The sequence below is a fragment of the Pseudophryne corroboree genome, chromosome 5 (assembly GCF_028390025.1).
Source record: "Pseudophryne corroboree isolate aPseCor3 chromosome 5, aPseCor3.hap2, whole genome shotgun sequence".
NCBI classification, from domain to species: domain Eukaryota; kingdom Metazoa; phylum Chordata; class Amphibia; order Anura; family Myobatrachidae; genus Pseudophryne; species Pseudophryne corroboree.
In genome coordinates, this window is record NC_086448.1 from 497277231 (window position 1) to 497300253 (window position 23023).

At 41.7% G+C, this 23023-nt stretch overlaps 1 protein-coding gene across 5 annotated transcripts in view; it reads right to left on the minus strand.

Annotated features, from left to right (window-relative positions):
- Positions 1-23023, minus strand: part of PIGN (phosphatidylinositol glycan anchor biosynthesis class N) — a 666839-nt gene that overhangs the window by 264069 nt on the left and 379747 nt on the right. For all 5 annotated transcript variants that reach the window (XM_063922983.1, XM_063922980.1, XM_063922979.1 and 2 more), the window contains one exon: positions 17055-17166. In XM_063922983.1, coding sequence (XP_063779053.1) covers positions 17055-17166 — 112 coding nt within the window. The remainder of the gene's footprint in view (positions 1-17054; positions 17167-23023) is intronic.

A 23023-nucleotide genomic window follows, 5' to 3' on the forward strand; every position in this document is an offset into this window, starting at 1 on the left:
CTTGGAAACGATAATGATTTGAGTAATGAGCAATGATATGAAAAGTGAAGTAATTAAAATGTAACCTTTAATTTTATTATATTAAAATATTGGTACACCAGTTATATTGTTTCACTATTTAGGGGCTAGTCAATGTGAGCCACCTTAGGTGGCTCACATTGACTAGCCCCTAAATAGTGAAACAATATAACTGGTGTACCAATATTTTAATATAATAAAATTAAAGGTTACATTTTAATTACTTCACTTTTCATATCATTGCTCATTACTCAAATCATTATCGTTTCCAAGTGGGAGTGCTCCCAACAAAGGTCACTTTTTTTCTTTTTCTTTCCCCTTTACTACATATGCATTGGACCTATGGGAGCACCATCGACAATCACTGTTTATATCTACACAAAAATATTTCTACTGGTAGATGGTGATACATTTTCAGAATTTTTCTGATGGGTCGGTTACCTTGGAAACCTTTTGCAAATAAATTTTAAACACAAACCACCCAGTCCTGTGCGGCATCCTTAAATCTAACTTTATACAAACCCATAGTTCTCCAGGAACTGTTTTATCATGTCTGCTGTATATCTGCATTCATTTACCACTGCTGTGAATACATGGAGTTTTGTTAATAACCTTTTATTGACTTTTAATCCTGGTTGTCATGGTCACGCCTTCGGGCAACCTTTCTACATCCTACTCATATGTCCAGGGGTCTGATTAAACCTCCGAAGTTTAGCTTCACCTCAGCCCCTACAACTGAGGCTTCCTCCCGTTAGCTCAGGCCCTCAGTTGTGACACAGTGTAGACAATTTTAAAAGCCATAAAACGGAGGGGGGCATTTAAAGTCCTCTATCTCCAACATTCTTGTACCCACAAACTCAGAGTATCCTTATTTGTAGGAGGAGAGTTCCCTTGTTGAGACCACTCTGCAAAAAGTTACTCTCTGGTTGTCATGCATGATAATACATGATCACCAGAGATAATACCCTCTTCAATGCAGAAATCATTAAGACGTGCAGGGGTGGGGTAATGTCTTGCTCATTCAGGATTCAAGAAACTCAGGGGCATCCTGATCTGAAAGAAGTGAGCGCATTCTTTCTTCAATAATGTGGCCCTTTAAAGATTATTGTCTTGTGACCATTAGACATCACCAATCTGCACTGTAGAAATACTGCTAGAGCTGTGGGATGGGGGGTATGCACTTAACATACCTGATCACCCCCATCCTGGTAAAAACACACACTTATTTGAACCCTCATTTTCAAACCTTTAGTAGTCATTTTCTGGTGATAACCTCACAACAACATGCTATACTGTATTACAGAAAGTGTAAAGAAGTTTCGAGATTTGGGGGTTTTAGTCCCCTTAATCTCCCCAATCCTTGCATCAATAAACACAGGGATACCCTCATGTGATGTGGTACATTGTCTACTTTCAAAATGATATGCATTGGGATACCATAATATTCCTGCACATTAAATTCATTTGAATCAAACACGTAAAAAAATGTACTTCAAAGCTATTTTCAAGTACAGATTAAGAAAACCTATATGTACAATCCAGCTTTTTGCTGTTTTGGAAATGTGGAGTAATATTAACATAAGAGCCAGAAAGTATTAATTTATTTTATGAGAAAAATGTTTGCTCTTAGTTCTATTCCTTGCAATTTCAATACCAAAATAGTATTTTGGTCATTTTGGGTTGATTATCTTTGCCATGTGAGGGGAAATGAGCAAACTAAGGGGGTAATTCCAAGTGGATCGCAGCAGGAAATTTTTTAGCAGATGGGCAAAATTATGTGCACTGCAGGGGGTGGGGAGGTGGGGGGGGGGCAGATATAACATGTGCAGAGAGAGTTAGATTTGGGTGGGTTATTTTGTTTCTGTGCAGGGTAAATACTGGCTGCTTTATTTTTACACTGCAATTTAGATTGCAGATTGAACACACCACACCCAAATCTAACTCTCTCTGCACATGTTATATCTGCCCCCACTGCAGTGCACATGGTTTTGCCCAACTGCTAAAAAATGTCCTGCTGCGATCAACTTGGAATTACCCCCTAAAGGTATTCTTGAAACTCAAAGTCTTCTGAAATAAATAATTGTATGGGTATTGAATAATAATAACTGATACTGTAGTTGGAATGTGACATCACAAAAAATGCTGTAATAGACCCAGAAGCGAATGAGTTAAAATTATCTATATATATATATAAAACGGATGTGTGTATGTTCCAACTTAACTCTGGAATGCCAGAAGCAATTTACACCAAACTTGGCACACATATGTCTTACAATCTGGAAATTCTGTGGGGGTAAGAGACCCCTAGCACCCCTAGGGGTGGGGGTGGGAAGGGGGTGACATGTAAAAATCCATAGTCACTGAGATGAATAGTGACAAGCCATAAGGAGAGCGAGAAGCTAAGCAAGGAGACCTTACATATTTAACATACAGTGGGCGGAGCTTGGCCTGTCATTCCAGCATTTACAGCACTGAGCAGGACAGCATCAGAGGCGGGATGGGGCAGAGAAGGAGGTGGATTATTGTACTCTGCGCCAGACTTTTAACAGATTGGCAGCGGCGGGCTGAGCATGTCCTTGTTAAGTTTAATTGCTGATCTTCTGTGATAAACTAACCAGTTAACGTTAGGTGTATTCTGCTGTGAACATAAGACACAGAGGCTATAGATTCTCTTACAACAAAATCTTTGTGATTATACTTGACATTCCGTAGAGAAGCACAGGTATTCAGCTAGTATTATTATATTATAACATTCTTCTCCACTTTCTTTCCGAATACAAACTCTGCACTTACTGACATATTGTATTATGTTTTTCTTTATTTCACCCCGTGTTGCAAGTCACCTTCTTTTAATTGTCATTAGTAAATCAATTGTATTTACTGATTAACCACTGATCATGTAGGCTCTGTTGCTTATTCCATAATTGCACTAATATTTTTCATTTGTTGATATTGAGAGCAACTTCAAAATGTTATATTCCTTCATACATAAGGCATCGGACAAAATGTCAGACTCAGCAATGAGAAATAGGTCAGCTATGATTTAATAATAATCCACCTACCACTCTTATCGTACTGCTCTGGACACTGCCAAACAAACATATTTTCAATCTCTCATCTCTGCTCAAGCCTCTAACCCCAAGCGACTTTTTATAACATTTAAATCACTTCTTGTCCCTCCCTCACCTAACCCACCAGCCACTGTCAGTGCGCAAGATCTTGCTTCCTATTTCAAGGACAAGATTGACAAGATCCGAAATGAAATGGTATGCTCTTCCACAGCAAGTGACCTGCTCAATTCCCTGCCTGAACCCTCTAACACCTTCTCTTCCTTTGATCCTACAAATGAAGATGAAGTATCTGCACTCTTTTCATCTGCCTACTCTAATACCTCTCCCCTTGACTCTATACCCTCACAAATTAGTAAAGCTCTGTCTACTGTGCTCATCCCAACTTTAACGAAAATCTGTAATCTCTCCCTGTCTACTGGTATCTTTCCTTCTCTATACAAGCATGCAGTGATTACTCCCATTCTGAAAAAACAAAACTCTGACCCGAACTCTCTCTCTAACTACCGTCCCATCTCTCAGCTCCCATGCCCCTCCAAGCTACTGGAGAGACTTGCCTACACTCGCCTCACACACTTTCTTAACTCACACAGCCTACTGGACCCACTTCAGTCAGGATTTCGTGCCCAACACTCCACAGAGACAGCACTGACTAAGGTAGTGAATGATTTGGTCACTGCTAAATCTAAAGGACATTTCTCTCTACTTATTCTCCTTGATCTCTCTGCTGCTTTTGACACTGTTGACCACTCTCTTCTCATACAAACACTACAATCCCTAGGTATTCAGGACACAGCCCTTTCTTGGTTCTCATCCTACCTATCTAATCGCTCCTTCAGTGTTCGTTTCTCTGATTCCACCTCTCCTTCGCTACCTCTCTCAGTTGGAGTACCGCAAGGCTCAGTCCTAGGTCCTCTGCTTTTCTCTATCTATACCACATCTCTTGGCAAACTAATCAACTCTTTTGGATTTCAGTACCATCTGTATGCGGATGATACTCAAATCTACCTATCCTCCCCTGATTTGTCACCATCTGTATTGGGCCGTGTCACTGCATGCCTTTCTGCCATTTCATCTTGGATGACATCTCGCCACCTCAAACTTAATATTTCCAAAACAGAATTAATTATATTTCCACCGGCCAATAGTAGTTTCCAACCTGATATCTCTATCACTGTTGAGAACTCGGCAATCACCCCTACCCCACAAGCTCGCTGCCTAGGTGTCCTTCTTGACTCTGAACTGTCCTTTGTTACCCACATTCAATCTGTCTCAAGATCATGTTACATACATCTAAGAAACATATCCAAAATACGCCCTTATCTTACACAAGACACAGCAAAAACTCTAATCCATGCTCTCATTATCTCCCGCATTGATTATTGTAATAGTCTCCTGACCGGTCTTCCCAAACATAGGCTCTCACCACTACAATCCATTTTGAATGCAGCTGCGAGACTAATCTTCCTTGCCAGACGTTCATCGTCTGCAGATCCGCTCTGTCAGTCCCTCCATTGGTTACCGGTATTCTACCGTATTAAATATAAAATACTTTTACTCACATACAAGGCTATTAACCAAACTGCACCAACATACATCTCTTCACTCATCTCAAAATATCTCCCTACCCGACCTCTCCGCTCTGCACAAGATCTATGTCTCTCATCCACACGCATTACTTGTTCACACTCAAAATTACAGGACTTTATCCGGGCTTCACCCACTCTGTGGAATGCCCTCCCACGCACAGTAAGACTCGCCTCTAGTCTCCAAACCTTTAAATGTTCCCTGAAAACTCACCTCTTCAGACAAGCCTATCAAATTCCAGACCCACCCACATAACCTTCAGTGCTTCCCTATCTAATTACATCCTCTGTAGAATATTCATAACATCACATATCTTGTCTTTCTTTAGTCTCACACCCTCCTGACACTTGGATAACTTTGTGGGGTATCATCATACAACCCATTAAGAACCTAGCAATCTGGTGGACCATTATGCAATAGGTAGCATCTATCCTTGTGTATCTATGCCTATTTCCCTATAGATTGTAAGCTTGCGAGCAAGGCCTTCCTACCTCTGTCTGTCTGTTTTTACCCAGTTTTGTTCTATTACTGTTGTTCTAATTGTAAAGCGCAACGGAATATGCTGCGCTATATAAGAAACTGTTAATAAATAAATAATAATAAATAATACTTCATTATGAGCAAGTGATTAACACAGCTCTTTGGTATTCCCAGATCAATTACAGTTAATTTCAAATTATCATAATCATTTTAATCTCACAAACCGTTTGTATAGTAAAGTTCAATGTGTAAGTAACACAACATGAAATTTGAAGCTGCCAGTTATACATCAGCAGGGGAAACACAATCTTGAATGCTTTGAATTTAATAAGAGGGATGTTGCTCTCATAGTAGGGGACTTTAATACTGTATATCTATCAATGACCCACTTTCCGTCTCTGCTTCCAAATTCCTCTCTTTACCCTCCCATTTCCAGGCTTTTTTGTTGGACAAATTCTTTTCACTCACAAAGAGGAATAATCTTTTGTTCTCATATCTGTACTTGACTCTGTTCTTTTGATAACCAGACTAATTACCCTTTCCCTTTCTAAGATCACAACTCTTTATCCTGTAACCTTTCCAATCAATTTACTAATTTTCCTTCTCAAAAGATCATGGGCTTGTCAGAAGTGTTAATTACACTAACCTACTATAAATAATTTCTCTGATAATATAAGACCTTTTTTCTCCCTGATTACCATCATGTTGTGTCCCTGGATGGCAGCATCACATTATAACCAGATCCTCACAGCTGTTTTTCACCAAGCTACTACGATCATGTTCAGCTTTCTTCATCAACTAAAACTACAACTCTAGCCCACCAAATATACTTCTCCAAAACAGAATGTCTACCTACAAACTTGTTCCATTTTGTACATAGGCAAATGTGGGGTTTCTAGTTGCCCAGAAATAATCCCCACACCTGCCAGCGGTTCAAATCATGACCAGGATAGCAGAAGAAGAGTATATAAAACTAATTAACTACAGTTGCAGCCACAGTATACAGTTTAAAGGACAGAATGCTGTGCATGCCCAGTGGCAGCAGTTTCTCCAACCAAGTCTGTTATGTATGTGTGGCTCTGAGCTCTCAATATGCACACTGGCTTAGAGAGACCAGAGAACAGCTGCCAGCAAAAATAGCCAGGCACCTATACATGAGGTGGGAGAATGTGTGCTTAGAAAGCTCATCTATCAGGATGACACCCAACTTTACTCGATGCCAAGTGATAGTTTACCATTGCTTCTAACACTCAAAGCCACTCTAGTTTTCAGCTGTTCACTACCTGCTTACATACATGTATTTTTAATCACTAACAGGTTGAACTACTGGCGTTTTATTCTCCATTAACACCTACATTATTCTTAACAACCATCCAGCAAAACAAGCCTGTTGTCGAGAGGTCTCAATTGATTTTGTTCAACTATTTTAAAATCCTATTGTTATCACTTCAATTGCATATTTCCCATCCATTACCTTACTAAAAATGCTACCAAAAGTAATATACAGGTGTGTCCTCTTAGGCTAGGCCCACACCTGAACAGGACCCGCTTGGCCGGAAGGGGGGTTTTGTGTGCACACGGATACTGTTCTGCAGGATCCCGCAGAATAGGATCCTGCCAGTGACACATGGGATTTCAATGGAACACAGTGCAGTCTCCTTGTGACCAAGTGGGTCCCGCTGAACGGAATCTGCTTGGCCGCTATGTGTGGCCCTAGCCTTATAACCTTGCTGCAGTCACGTAAACAGCCCTTGAAGTCTCGCCATGCCATGGCGGGACTCGGTAGCACTGAGCGTCTTTTTTGCATTTTAAACAGTGAAAAAGTGTCTTAGATGCAAAGCAATGTAACAGGACGCATATCTATCTGCATCCGAAATGCCACGTTAGAGTGTTTTCCAGGAAAACACTATAGCATAGCATTTTTTATGCATACAGTCACACATAGAATATAGGCATGCTGCATATCATTTTACTCATCAAAAGCTGCTCATGCGTTCTATTACATTTGTGACTAAGATGCATTTTCGCAGAAAAAAATTCAAAAAATATGCTCAGCGCTACCAAGTCATACGGCAATCATGCGTTATGTGTAATGCAACTTGTAGCACACTGAGCAGAGATGTAAGAGTACACATCTGTATTGTATGCATTTACCATTTCTTGCACTGACTGTGAAAACAACCTAATGATTTATAAGTAGATATCAGGAACTCACAGGAATATAATGGATTTTGTGCAATCAGTCTGGTATGGCACTATCCACTATAGAGGCACAAAGTCTAGATTGGCTATGGGTAAAGGAAGCTTAAAGGCAGGGAAAGCTTAAGTGACCTCAGGTGACCAAACTTTGGTGTTGGCATCCAGGTGAGGGCTTTAAAAGACTCCCCTAAAAATACGGGAGGTGGTCGTTAGGTCGACAAGCATTATGTCGACATACATTGGGTCGACCACTGAAGGTCGACATGTGCTGGTCAACATGCAACTTGTTGCAACAATTTGTTTCATTTTTTTCACCGTTTTCATACTTTACAATCCACGTGGACTACAATTGGGAACAGTAACCTGTGCCGAGCGCAGCGGTAGCAGAGCGAAGCACCTTGCCCGAAGCATGGCGAACGAGCAAGCCATGCGAGGGGACACGGTGCACTAATTGAGGTTCCCCATCACTTTACGAAGAAAACGACACCAAAAACAGTAACAAAAACTCATGTTGACCTTATTCTATGCCGACCTTGTACATGCCGACCCAATGACCATGTCGACCTAATGCATGTTGACCGTCAGTGGTCGACCCAATGTATGTCGATCTAATGCATGTCGACCTAATGAACCACACCCAAAAATACTGTACTCTCGGATGAAACAATACCATACATGATGTGGTTGTAGAATGGATTGTAGCTTACGGAAAATATCCCAAAGGGGATGATATGTCGACAGTCACATCAGTTCCAGACACTGGTAAATCTCATGGAGGCATTACAAATGTTTCCTCCCTCATCGTTGCTTTAGTCACATTATGCAGCCCCTCTAGTCACACCTAGTCCCAAGCGTGTTTACTAATGCCAAGTGACTTTTCCCCCGAAAATCCTATTGGCATCGCTGTGTGAATAAGTCGCACAAGAAGACTACCCTGATTAAAATTATATGCGACATGTGTATATTCTGTGTATGACTGCAGCTGAATATGCATATGAAATACTACGTTAAAGTGTCAGTGGAACACACTGTACTGTAGCATTTTGTATGCAGATACAGCTGTATTTGCACACAGAATATACACAAGCCAAATGTCATTTTAATCAGCATCGTCTGCTTGTGCATCTTATTTGCACAGCGATGTGAATAAGACACTCAATGCTTGCTGAGTCGCACAGGAGCTGGCTTCTCTCATTCACCCTGTGTGCCGCGACTCATAATGTATGGAGGCTAGATGAGGAAGGACGTATCTGTACTTTGTGTATGCAGCAATACTAACACTAGGATCCAAAAACAGGAATTTGAGTTGTCCAGTGCATGAGGCAAATTTAGTTGGAGAAAGAAGAGACCATGGTGCTTATGGTGTGAGGAATTATGTGAAAATGAAGTGATTCTTTGACAGAGCTCCAACATGGAGGGTTAGAGGAGCAATTCATAACTGAACAGCAGCATTCAGAACCCTACTGCCATCACAGTTAGGAAAATGGACAACAAAAGAGGCAAGACGGACAGGGACAACTTCATTGCTAGTACTGATGAAATTAACGTCAAAAAGAGCAGTAACTGAGCACCTAGGCAAAACCATGTTGTACTGTGGGACAGATTTAGAATATTCAAAGAAAATGGTATTGCTCTTCATATTGGCAAGTATAAATATAAAAGAGAAGTTTTATACTGATCACTTGTCAAGGTAAAATATATACTATGGCTAAAAAAAGATGCCCCTAGTAGATACATTACAATATTAAATATTAGAATACTGTGCAGTAAGCGGAGATCTAAAAATTTAATAAAATTAAAAAAACTTGTTTAGGCTATTTTATATGTAGAAAGGAATTGTATCTCATTCATTTGTATCATTTATTAGAGGCTTATTAAGCTTATTGTATATGAGCCTTTGTGCTTTTTGTGCATTCTCTCCAATGAAATTCCTGAAGACAGGCTGTCTTATTACTGGTAACTGGGCTGTGTTACCATGGGTTACCTCCATAATCTTTACAGAAAGATGATTGCTAAATAATTCAGAGCACATGTATTGGTAAGCTGCTCAATCAGATTGTCACTCAGGTGCTAAAAGGGAGGGCTAATTCTGGGTAAGAAAAAAACATATAGCTAATGCACACTGAGTGAGTAATAATACTACATAATAATCAGATAATACAGATATCTTAGTTGCGTATATCTGCAGATATAGGGTTAAGCCCCCAGGCCGAACGGCTAGGCGTCTCTGTCACTGGGAGTCCCTAATACTAAGTGTGGGTCCAGGGTGCGGAACCCCATCATGTCAGCACAGGTCAGCTACCTCAGGGCAGCACACAGGTGAAAATTAGTAAGGGTTAATAAGAAGAACATAAGTGCTATGTAAGTAAGGTATGATTAAAATAATAAAAAAAATATATACAATGTGACAGGGAAAAACATAAGTGTTAATAAAGTGTTAGGGTGTGCCACCCTGAAGCAGCCTAGCCATACCAACACAGGGAAAATCGCACCCCAAACCCACGCCATAAATAATGACAAATATGTCTGGGTCTAATAGCCCAGTGTAAGGCCACATGATAATGGCTCCTACAGCTCCCTGCCAACGGAGGGGACACCAGTTGAACTGTACTGCGCCACCTATGCCTGAGGATTAAGGACCATCATCTTTGGAGTATAACCGGGACTCTAATTATGCGCTGGTCTGATTTATCACTCAGACATTTATCCATCAGGTAGGTGTGCAAATTCACTGGGTTTATTCACTTGTTTTTGTTCTAATGTGTTTATAGGTGTATGTAAATGAAAAAAATAAGAATTTACTTACCGATAATTCTATTTCTCGGAGTCCGTAGTGGATGCTGGGGTTCCTGAAAGGACCATGGGGAATAGCGGCTCCGCAGGAGACAGGGCACAAAAAGTAAAGCTTTAGGATCAGGTGGTGTGCACTGGCTCCTCCCCCTATGACCCTCCTCCAAGCCAGTTAGGTACTGTGCCCGGACGAGCGTACACAATAAGGGAGGAATTTTGAATCCCGGGTAAGACTCATACCAGCCACACCAATCACACCGTACAACTTGTGATCTAAACCCAGTTAACAGTATGATAACAGCGGAGCCTCTGAAAAGATGGCTCACAACAATAATAACCCGATTTTTGTAACTATGTACAAGTATTGCAGATAATCCGCACTTGGGATGGGCGCCCAGCATCCACTACGGACTCCGAGAAATAGAATTATCGGTAAGTAAATTCTTATTTTCTCTATCGTCCTAGTGGATGCTGGGGTTCCTGAAAGGACCATGGGGATTATACCAAAGCTCCCAAACGGGCGGGAGAGTGCGGATGACTCTGCAGCACCGAATGAGAGAACTCCAGGTCCTCTTTTGCCAGGATATCAAATTTGTAGAATTTTACAAACGTGTTCTCCCCTGACCACGTAGCTGCTCGGCAGAGTTGTAATGCCGAGACCTCTCGGGCAGCCGCCCAAGATGAGCCCACCTTCCTTGTGGAATGGGCCTTAACCGATTTAGACTGTGGCAGGCCTGCCTCAGAATGTGCAAGTTGAATTGTGTTACAAATCCAACGAGCAATCGCCTGCTTAGAAGCAGGCGCACCCAACTTGTTGGGTGCATACAGTATAAACAGCGAGTCAGATTTTCTGACTCCAGCTGTCCTGGAACATATTTTCAGGGCCCTGACAACTCCTAGCAACTTGGAGTCCTCCAAGTCCCTAGTAGGTGCAAGGCACCACAATAAGCTGGTTCAGGTGAAACACTGACACCACCTTAGGGAGAGAACTGGGGACGAGTCCGCAGCTCTGCCCTGTCCGAATGGACAAACAGATATGGGCTTTTTTGAGAAAAAACCACCAATTTGACACTCGCCTGGTCCAGGCCAGGGCCAAGAGCATGGTCACTTTTTATGTGAGATGCTTCAAATCCACATATTTGACTGGTTTTAAACCAATGTGATTTGAGGAATCCCAGAACTACGTTGAGATCCCACAGTGCCACTGGAGGCACAAAAAAGGGGTTTGTATATGCAATACTCCCTTGACAAACTTCTGGACTTCAGGAACTGAAGCCAATTCTTTCTGGAAGAAAATTTACAGGGCCGAATTTGAACCTTAATGGACCCCAATTTGAGGCCCATAGACACTCCTGTTTTCAGGAAATGCAGGAAACGACCGAGTTGAAATTTCTTTGTGGGCCTTCCTGGCCTCACACCACGCAACATATTTTCGCCACACGTGGTGATAATGTTGTGCGGTCACCTCCTTTCTGGCTTTGACCAGGGTAGGAATGACCTCTTCCGGAATGCCTTTTTTCCCTTAGGATCCGGCTTTCCATCGCCATGCCGACAAACGCAGCTGCGGTAAGTCTTGGAACAGACATGGTACTTGCTGAAGCAAGTCCCTTCTTAGCGGCAGAGGCCATAAGACCTCTGTAAGCATCTCTTGAAGTTCCGGGTACCAAGTCCTTCTTGGCCAATCCGGAGCCATGAGTATAGTTCTTACTCCTCTACGTCTTATAATTCTCAGCACCTTAGGTATGAGAAGCAGAGGAGGGAACACATACACCGACTGGTACACCCACGGTGTTACCAGAACGTCCACATCTATTGCCTGAGGGTCTCTTGACCTGGCGCAATACCTGTCCCGTTTTTTGTTCAGACGGGACGCCATCATGTCCACCTTTGGTATTTCCCAACGGTTTACAATCATGTGGAAAAAAAAAAAACTTCTCAATGAAGTTTCCACTCTCCCGGGTGGAGGTCGTGCTGAGGAAGTCTGCTTCCCAGTTTCCATTCCCGGGATGAAAAACTGCTGACAGTGTTATCACATGATTTTCCGCCCAGCGAAAAGTCCTTTCAGTTTCTGCCATTGCCCTCCTGCTTCTTGTGTCGCCCTGTCTGTTTACGTGGGCGACTGCCGTGATGTTTTTCCCACTGGATCAATACCGGCTGACCTTGAAGCAGAGGTCTTGCTAAGCTTAGAGCATTATAAATTTACCCTTAGCTCCAGTATATTTATGTGGAGAAAAGTCTCCATACTTGATCACACTCCCTGGAAATTTTTTCCTTGTGTGACTGCTCCCCAGCCTCTCAGGCTGGGCTCCGTGGTTACCAGCATCCAATCCTGAATGCCGAATCTGCTGCCCTCTAGAAGATGAGCACTCTATAACCACCACAGGAGAGACACCCTTGTCCTTGGATATTGGGTTATCCGCTGATGCATCTGAAGATGCGATCCGGACCATTTGTCCAGCAGATCCCACTGAAAAGTTCTTACGTGAAATCTGCCGAATGGAATTGCTTCGTAGGAAGCCACCATTTTTACCAGGACCCTTGTGCAATGATGCACTGTTTTTAGGAGGTTCCTGACTTGCTCGGATAACTCCCTGGCTTTCTCTTCCGGGAGAAACACCTTTTTCTGGACTGTGTCCAGAATCATCCCTAGGCACAGCAGACGTGTCGTCGGGATCAGCTGCGATTTTGGAATATTTAGAATCCACCCGTGCTGATTGTAGCAGTATCCGAGATAGTGCTACTCCGACCTCCAACTGTTCCCTGGACTATGCCCCTATCAGGAGATCGTCCAAGTAAGGGATAATTAAGACGCCTTTTCTTCGAAGAAGAATCATCAATTCGGCCATTACCTTGGTAAAGACCCCAGGGTGCCGTGGACAATCCAAACGGCAGCGTCTGAAACTGATAGTGACAGTTCTGCACCACGAACCTGAGGTACCCTTAGTGAGAAGGGCAAATTTGGGACATAGAGGTAAGCATCCCTGATGTCCCGGGACACTATATAGTCCCCTTATTCCTGGTTCGTTATCACTGCTCTGAGTGACTTCATCTTAATTTGAACCTTTGTAAGTGTTCAAAAAAAATTTTTTAGAATAAGTCTCACCTAGCCTTCTGGCTTCAGTACCACAATATAGTGTGGAATAATACCCCTTTTCTGTAGTAGGAGGGGTAATTTAATTATCACCTGCTGGGAATACAGCTTGTGAATTTTTTCCCATACTACCTCCTTGTCGGAGGGAGACTTGGTAAAGCAGACTTCAGGAGCCTGCGAAGGGGAAACGTCTCGACATTCCCATCTGTACCCCCGGGATACTACTTGTAGGATCCAGGGGTCCTGTACGGTCTCAGCGCCATGCTGAGAACTTTTCAGACGCGGTGGAACGCTTCTGTTCCTGGGAATGGGCTGCCTGCTGCAGTCTTCTTCCCTTTCCTCTATCCCTGGGCAGATATGATCTTATAGGGACGAGAGGACTGAGGCTGAAAAGACGGTGTCTTTTTCTGCAGAGATGTGACTTAGGGTAAAAAACGGTGGATTTTCCAGCAGTTGCCGTGACCACCAGGTCCGATGGACCGACCCCAAACAAGTCCTCTTCCTGTATACGGCCATACTGTGCCGTTTGGAATCTGCATCACCTGACCACTGTCGTGTCCATAACATCTTCTGGCAGTTATGGACATCGCGTTTATTCATGATGCCAGAGTGCAAATATCCCTCTGTGCATCTCGCATATATAGAAATGCTCTATAGTCAATAAAATACTGTCCCTGTCAAGGGTATCAATATTTTTAGTCAGGGAATCCGACCAAGCCACCCTAGCTCTGCACATCCAGGCTGAGGCGATCGCTGGCCGCAGTATAACACCAGTATGTGTGTATATACTTTTTATTATATTTTCCAGCCTTGTCAGCTGGTCCTTGAGGACGGCCCTATCTATAGACGGTACCGCCACTTGTTTTGATAAGCGTGTGAGCGCCTTATCCACCTTAAAGGGTGTTTCCCAACGCGCCCTAACTTCTGGCGGGAAAGGGTATACCGCCCATAATTTTCTATCGGGGGGAACCCACGCATCATCACACACTTTATTTAATTTATCTGATTCAGGAAAAACTATGGTAGTTTTTTCACATCCCACATAATACCCTCTTTTGTGGTACTTGTAGTATCAGAAATACGTAACACCTCCTTCATTGCCTTTAACGTGTGGCCCTAATAAGGAATACGTTTGTTTATTCACCGTCGACACTGGATTCAGTGTCCCTGTCTGTGTCTGTGTCGACCGACTAAAGTAAACGGGCGTTTTAAAACCCTTGACGGTGTTTTTGAGACGTCTGGACCGTACTAATTGTTTGTCGGCCGTCTCATGTCGTCAACCGACCTTGCAGCGTGTTGACATTATCACGTAATTTCCTAAATAAGCCATCCATTCCGGTGTCGACTCCCTAGAGAGTGACATCACCATTACAGGCAATTGCTCCGCCTCCTCACCAACATCGTCCTCCTACCTGTCGACACACACGTACCGACACACAGCACACACACAGGGAATGCTCTGATAGAGGACAGGACCCACTAGCCCTTTGGAGAGACAGAGGGAGAGTTTGCCAGCACACACCAAAACGCTATAATTATATAGGGACAACCTTATATAAGTGTTTTCCCTTATAGCATCTTAATATATATATAAGCATATCGCCAAATTAGTGCCCCCCCTCTCTGTTTTAACCCTGTTTCTGTAGTGCAGTGCAGGGGAGAGCCTGGGAGCCTTCCCTCCAGCCTTTCTGTGAGGGAAAATGGCGCTGTGTGCTGAGGAGATAGGCCCCGCCCCTTTTTCGGCGGCCTCGTCTCCCGCTCTTAACGGATTCTGGCAGGGGTTAAATATCTCCATATAGCCTCCGGAGGCTATATGTGAGGTATTTTTAGCCAAATTAGGTATTCATTTGCCTCCCAGGGCGCCCCCCTCCCAGCGCCCTGCACCCTCAGTGACTGCCGTGTGAAGTGTGCTGAGAGGAAAATGGCGCACAGCTGCAGTGCTGTGCGCTACCTTTAGAAGACTGAGGAGTCTTCTGCCGCCGATTCTGGACCTCTTCTTACTTCAGCATCTGCAAGGGGGCCGGCGGCAAGGCTCCGGTGACCATCCAGGCTGTACCTGTGATCGTCCCTCTGGAGCTGATGTCCAGTAGCCAAGAAGCCAATCCATCCTGCACGCAGGTGAGTTCACTTCTTCTCCCCTAAGTCCCTCGTTGCAGTGATCCTGTTGCCAGCAGGACTCACTGTAAAATAAAAAACCTAAGCTAAACTTTCCTAAGCAGCTCTTTAGGAGAGCCACCTAGATTGCACCCTTCTCGGCCGGGCACAAAAATCTAACTGGCTTGGAGGAGGGTCATAGGGGGAGGAGCCAGTGCACACCACCTGATCCTAAAGCTTTACTTTTTGTGCCCTGTCTCCTGCGGAGCCGCTATTCCCCATGGTCCTTTCAGGAACCCCAGCATCCACTAGGACGATAGAGAAAAAAAATTGTGATATCACAATATGCGAAATATATTTCTTCCACATAAATCCGCTGGAGCTCCGATGTGGACTCAACAATAAAGAAATCTATATTTGATTGCTGTTTTCCTTGGGATGTTTTATGCCTTTTAAACCTCATTTGATTGAGGTCATCTGTAAGGTAACCATATTACCACAAGGGGTGTATTTGTGAAGTGGCTGTGGAAACTTCTTTTATTCTTATAATCTCACTTTGTGAGAACTGCCTCAAATGTGCGATTTTAGCACTAAACTCGCACATTTGTGCAAACTCATACACCATTACACTCCCCCTCATGCCAGCATAATGCCATCTAACATCCTTTACATTTACACATAAAGTACCCACAAACCCTAAACTCTCATACCAAGGGAATATCCAGGTCACTATTTCTATTGTAAAATAAAATGTACAACGTAGCCTGCAATAGAGAACAACAGAGATAGAGTATGGGGTCTATTTATTATCAGTGACACAGTGCTTGCAGTAACTAACATTATACTGTAAGTTGCTGCATATTGCAGTGATACTGAATGTAGTTGCACAGCAATCTACAATGCTGGAGTTCCTATTGGAGATCCAGAGAAAACCCTCCTCCCAAGTACACGTTTTCTCCATCTTATCAGCAGCCACTGAAGGGTTACAGTGATATACCCATGACCACTTAATACCCATGCATGTGTATAGATGTTTGATCAAGAGGGGATCCAGCAAAGCCTCTCACACTACCCTGGTTCTCCCATAGCTGTGTATGGTGCTGCTAGAGGCAACCTCTAATGCAGGCCTGGCCACACTGGTCCTCGAGATCTACCAACAGTTCACATTTTCCAGACTACCTAGCTGGTGCACAGGTGTAGTCATTACTAATTAAGATGTGCTGCATTCATTCCTAACTGACAATTCTACAGATCTCCAGGAGGCCTAGAAAACATGAACTGTTGGTAGATCTCGAGGACCGGTTTGGCCAGCCCTGCTCTAAATGCTTTGGCTAGCTGTGAATAGCCTTGTTAGAATTACAATGACAGGTTAGTACAGTAGGAATGGCAGAAATAGGCATAAAATAGGTTAACACTGGAGAAATATATGATATCTCTGAAGGCAGTATCTTCTTAAATTGAGAGAAGCAATAAGAAGATTGGCTTATCTACAGATCATAAATAGGCTTCTTAGTCCAGGGGTATTCAACATTCAGCCCCTCCAGCTGCTGTGGAACTACATATCCCATGTCCTAAGAGTTTTAGCATGCCCCAACAGCAACACTGTGGCAAAGCATGCTGGGATGTGTCGTTCCACAGCAGCTGGAAGGACGCATGTTAAATACCCCAGCCTTAAGTCTATGGGTTGTGGAGAGTTGTGGACTAGTTTCATGTACAGTTATACTGACCTGCCAGATATGCACGGTGAAATCTTTCTCTTCCATAACTCTGTCTCTGTTTTTCCAAAGTGATACAAGGGAGGCCAAGGAAATGAGAATGGCTAATAGTCCAGCGCATGTGCTGTATAAACAGGACAAGCAACATATTAATCACCACAATAAAGCAATACAACCATGAAATACATTCAACTTTTACATTTTTTTTTTATTTTTTTTTTAGCAAAATGTGTATTGCAGACTAGCTACCAGTCTTTGGGGGTAATTCCAAGTTGATCGCAGCAGGAATTTTGTTAGCAGTTGGGCAAAACCATGTGCACTGCAGGGGAGGCAGATATAACATGTGCAGAAAGAGTTTGATTTGGGTGGGTTATTTTGTTTCTGTGCAGGGTAAATACTGGCTGCTTTATTTTTACACTGCAAATTAGATTGCAGATTGAACACACCACACCCAAATCTAACTCTCTCTGCGCATGTTAAATCTGCCTCCCCTGCAATACACATGGTTTTGCCCAACTGCTAAAAAAAATCCTGCTGCGATCAACTTGGAATTACCCCCTTTATTTTAGTTGTATAGAACAATAACACTATCCCTTTTCTTTGTACATTTCACTATCACAACTGACAATATTTGTGAATTTAATTGCCTGCAGTAATGTTTTCGGGCTGTAAAAACGGGACTTTGCAGCAATTCTTCTTATCAGGAAATCCAACTAGAGCTGCTTTATACCGCCCGAAAAATTACCTGTTTTCGTGCGAAAATACATAAGTTCATGGACCTATATATTTTTGTGGCCCCAATCGCGTTAACAGGGCACTTATCGGGGGGGGGGGGGGGGGGGGTTGAGACATCAGCGGATCTTTGCATGAATATCAATTGCATCATAACAAATCCAATATAACTCTCAGCCTGTCCTCCTTCTCTTCCTCCCTTCCTATGTACACAACTCCATTATCTCATTATAGAAAACCTGACTCAGAGTTTCCACAGTAATTCCTCTTACTTCACATAATGCACAGTATCAGCTCTATGGGGTCAACTGAATTTGAGGCAAACAGCGTGAAGTGTTGTTGCAACGGCACAGAAACATCAGCAATGTCCTGTCATGTCACCCTATCTCACCTAAAAGGGCTGCAAACATCTGTTAGTCCGGGGCTAACATAAGTGTGGGATATGACTGCACTTACTCACACCTAATTCAGTTTAATTACCAAGACAAACAGCCTTGTAATAAAAAAATAAAAAAATTGTAATTCAAAAATTATACATATATGTATATAAAAAAAAGATGTTATCCACAGGCATGCTATAATAGAAATGATGTACAATACTGGTCCATTCCTTGCATATTACTTGTTTGTTAACTAAGACCAAAAACATACAGTAATGTTTCCTAGTTTACCACCAACCCCCATGGATCCATTTACTAAAAATAGTAATTCACTGCATATGCCTACATCGCAACTATAGGAGTAACTTCAGCTTCTGAACACATCATTTACTAATGTAACAAAAAAATGTGTGTGTGTGTGTGTGTAAAGATGATGAAAAGGAAAGTATTGTAGAAGTTGACAATTCATTTTATTCTTTACCTCCATTTAATGTTCTGATCATTTAAAGCAAACATTTTATATTAAAGTCTAGGTGGCTATGGCACAACTTCAAACTGCAATTAGAGTTTATTGAAGTCACTGTCCATCTCTAGTCCATGAGTACTTCCAGAGAGACAGACAAACTGCATTTCAGAAGTGACGTCTACGCTGCACCAACAACCCCTTATCACACAACAGACACTAATAGCATTATGTGTAGGTAGCCTAAGGGTTTGCTTTCGCAAGCGTTACTTCCCCATTTCTATGCATCAGCCATTAATCAAGTGAGTGCTAAATGAGCAAGATACAGGGTTTATTGATCACTAGGCAAAGCCTAAGCAAAACTGACCATTAATGGAAACAGACTTTTTTAGAACACAATGACAGATCAAGAGCACAGCAGACACTGCCTTATTCTTTCTTGGTCCGCTACTGCTTCCTATTGTAAGCCTATATAAACAGAATAAATTAAGTACTCGGATGACATAATTACTGCTATACTTTGTTAGTTAGATCTAGATTCAAAGAGCAGTAAAGGTTTTTTAAATAGCAAGCCTTAAATATTGTTCCATCATTTCTGCAAATAGCTTCATTGGGTTGTAATTTAAAGCAACAAATCACATACGGGTTGAGTATCCCTTATTCAAAATGCTTGGGACCAGAGGTATTTTGGATATCGGATTTTTCCGTATTTTGGAATAATTGCATACCATAATGAGATATCATGGTGATGGGACCTAAGTCTAAGCACAGAATGCATTTATGTTACATATACACCTTATACACACAGCCTGAAGGTCATTTTAGCCAATATTTTTTATAACTTTGTGCATTAAACAAAGTGTGTGTACATTCACACAAATCATTTATGTTACATATACACCTTATACACACAGCCTGAAGGTAATTTTAGCCAATATTTTTTATAACTTTGTGCATTAAACAAAGTGTGTCTACATTCACACAATTCATTTATGTTTCATATACACCTTATATACACTGCCTGAAGGTCATTTAATACAGTATTTTTAATAACTTTGTGTATTAAACAAAGTTTGCGTACATTGAGCCATCAAAAAACAAAGGTTTCACTATCTCACTCAAAAAAGTCTGTATTTCGGAATATTCCGTATTTCGGAATATTTGGATATGGGATACTCAACCTGTATTAGTTTAGAAAAGACTAGTACAAAACTGATAATGAAAGTACATGTCTGATTGATTGCCAAGAGATACACAACTGCACATGTTAGTAAATGAACCTGAATGAATATAATACAAAATGAAACATTGAGAGAATGGAGTTCTCAGGGTAAACATTTTCCATGGGTATGCCTTTGATCTACAGTATAGTTTTCTGCCTCTTCAGTTAATTTTTTCAGTTGATAATTGCTTATTTCCAGACATGATCCTGAATCCAATTTCTCAGTTACACAGCACCATCATTGATTTTATTTTTGTTTTCATTATTAAGCTGGCAGATTTATAAAGTATAGAAACACTCATACCGATAATTTAAAGGGACCACAATGATGTGTTAAGCTACAATCCCTCTAGAGTTTATGGGGATGATGGTAAAGTGCCTTACACAGTCAGTGTAAGGCAGGAGAAATCTATGACTTTTCTGGCCTTAACCCTTGTATAAATACAGCAATGCAATAAAGGAGGTTTTTTCCCCAACGGTTTTGATGAAAAAGAGGCTCACAAGTGCTCGATAAATAGAGGCCTATGCTTTGATTTGGTGGTTAGGTACTGTAGTCTGTTGGCATTCCTTCTTTTATGAAAATGCCAGTGCTAAATATTTTGCTGTACCATACTACACTTGTGGTTTTATTTCACTAACAGGAGCTTTTCAAAGTTACAAGCATTCCTGCCTGCAGAATTTAAAGCATTAATACTATTAAGTGCAAAATCAGGCATGTTTTGCACTAAGTACCTCGGGTTTAAATTCTGGGGGCAAAAACGCAGATATTTGGTGACTTTGAAGCTCACCATTTAGAGAATAAATCCTTTGCCTCCACCTTTTCTCTTTAATGGGAAAACTGGTTTCTATGAAACCAAGGGGTCTATTTACTAAGCCTTGGACAGAGAAATAATGGACGGAGAGAAAGTACCAGCCAATCAGCTCCTATCTACCATGTCACAGGCTGTATTTGAAAAATGACAGTCAGGAGCTGGTTGGCTGGTACTTTATCTCTATCCACTTGGTCTAAGTCCAAGGCTTAGTAAATAGACCCCCAAGGGGGGCACCTGACAATCCTTATGTAATGAACAAACTCCTGGAAGACTGAGTTACACAGAGCTACACTTAAATATGGGAAGCACATAAAAAAAAACACTTTGATTTCCATAAAAGCTGATGGAAGATTCACTTCTGTTCAGCATTTCCTGTTGCTGTGTATCTGCTTCTACTGTACTAAGTGGTTCCACTTCCAATTTTCCTCACCTTTCAGAAAAACTGACAAAATCACACTGCAGTGCAATTTAAATTATTTGCAGACTGATTTTGTATTAATCCTATTACTTGATAAGCTGAAAAATCACTATATGTTGTGTAGGTGCTCTGAATAAATTAGTTACAATAACATCGGAAGTGCCTGCTTCCAGTACAAGTATATCAGAGAAAATCACAAGCAGACACAAAGTTACTAGCTTCACTGGAGGAGTTATACTACAAGGCTTGGGGTAAGAAATTCCTATGTCCTATGTTTTATATCTTAGAGGAACAACTCTTATCATGGCCCCATTCCTTGTAATTACATTGTAATCATATGAACAAGTAAGGTTTAATATGTGGTTCTAATTTGTCTTATTCCTTAAATATTGTATCATTGTAGTGAAATGAATGCCACTCTGACATTATTAGTGCAGTAGTTTAGCTTACACTAAATTGAGTTCCAGTTGGCATTTTACACAAGTAGTTTTATGCATAGTGCCTAGTTAGGCCCCTGAATTGGTGACTGTCTTTTATATAGCCTGATAATCCCATTACCCAAAGTAATGAGTATAATGGGTATTGCAATGCATTAATATACACTCTTTTTTAATTATGAGATTTCAATGGCTGTATACTGATATTTTTGTAATCATACATTCATCAGGTTGAATCCACTGTGAATCTCTCACTAAACCAGATTGTTTAATTATCTGATCTATCAATGCGAGTTTGAATAACAAACCAGGTATGTGTCTGATAAATAAAGATAACTACATAGGCATTAGTCATGTACAGATGTTAGCAGTGCATGGTGCGGTAACTGTCCGGCACCCATGCTGGCTCAGCCACCCTGACCTCCCAGAAGCCTCTGCAGCCTCCTAGGACATTGGACGCCGGTGCATGCGCAGACGCCCCCCCCCCCCCCCCCCCCAGCTGACTTCAACAGCATTGAGGTGCACACCTGGAGAAGACAGCTTTGCTGGAGCCAGGGAAACAGCATTGCGTCGATAGCTATATATCACATTGGACCGATGCGATGTTTAGTGATAAGTATCAATTCAGTTTGCACTTGTTACATGGATAGACCCCTTAATGTAATATTAAACCTGCATAACCAAAATCATAACTTTGTACTCTGAAGTTAAATATCAGATGACTGTACTAAAAATCCATTTACACTTTTTGCTAATCCTCAAGCCGAGTTACCAAGACTACAGCACGTAGGGCCGAATTCAATTAGCTCCATTGAGTTGATTTTATCGCCTGAGGCTATTCAATTCCAGACCCTTTCACCAAAACCCCTTTTTAATACCCGTTAATTTAACGTTTTAACTGCGTAAACACACAGAATCCTAAAAAAGTTCACAGATTCCTGTGTTAACAGCGTCGTGGCACCCGTTAACCCCCTAGTTCTCAGGGCTTTTTTTGCAAAAATCAAACCCCCAATGAGTACCGACGGCTGGATAACTTTGGGGCACACTGAATAGCCCCTGGATCAATTAGCCAGTGGCTAATTGAATTCCCCCTTAATGTGAATTGGTAGCTATTCTAAAAGGTGAAAAGATTTAGGAGTTAAAAATAAACATTATTACTGGAGAAAATAAAATGAAACCATTCTGAGATTGGGAAAACATGAGAGGTGCATTTCAAAATAAAATCTATTTGCAATAAAATAGATATCCTCTGAAATAACCTAGGGGTTTAACGCAAGATAAATCTGTAGAATTTTATATATTAAAACAAACATAACATGGTAGAAATTCACCAAGTCTATTTTCTGCTCAATGGAATAACCATCAGGAACCCATCTCAAAACAAGTAGTTTGTTTCATTATTGAAATAACATTCTTTTTTCCCCTGACTCTACAATAGCTCACGTGTCTGACAAGGCTCACTGAATTAGTGCGTGCTAAATGTGATATAAAGCTTTTAAGAAGACAATGTTGATCTT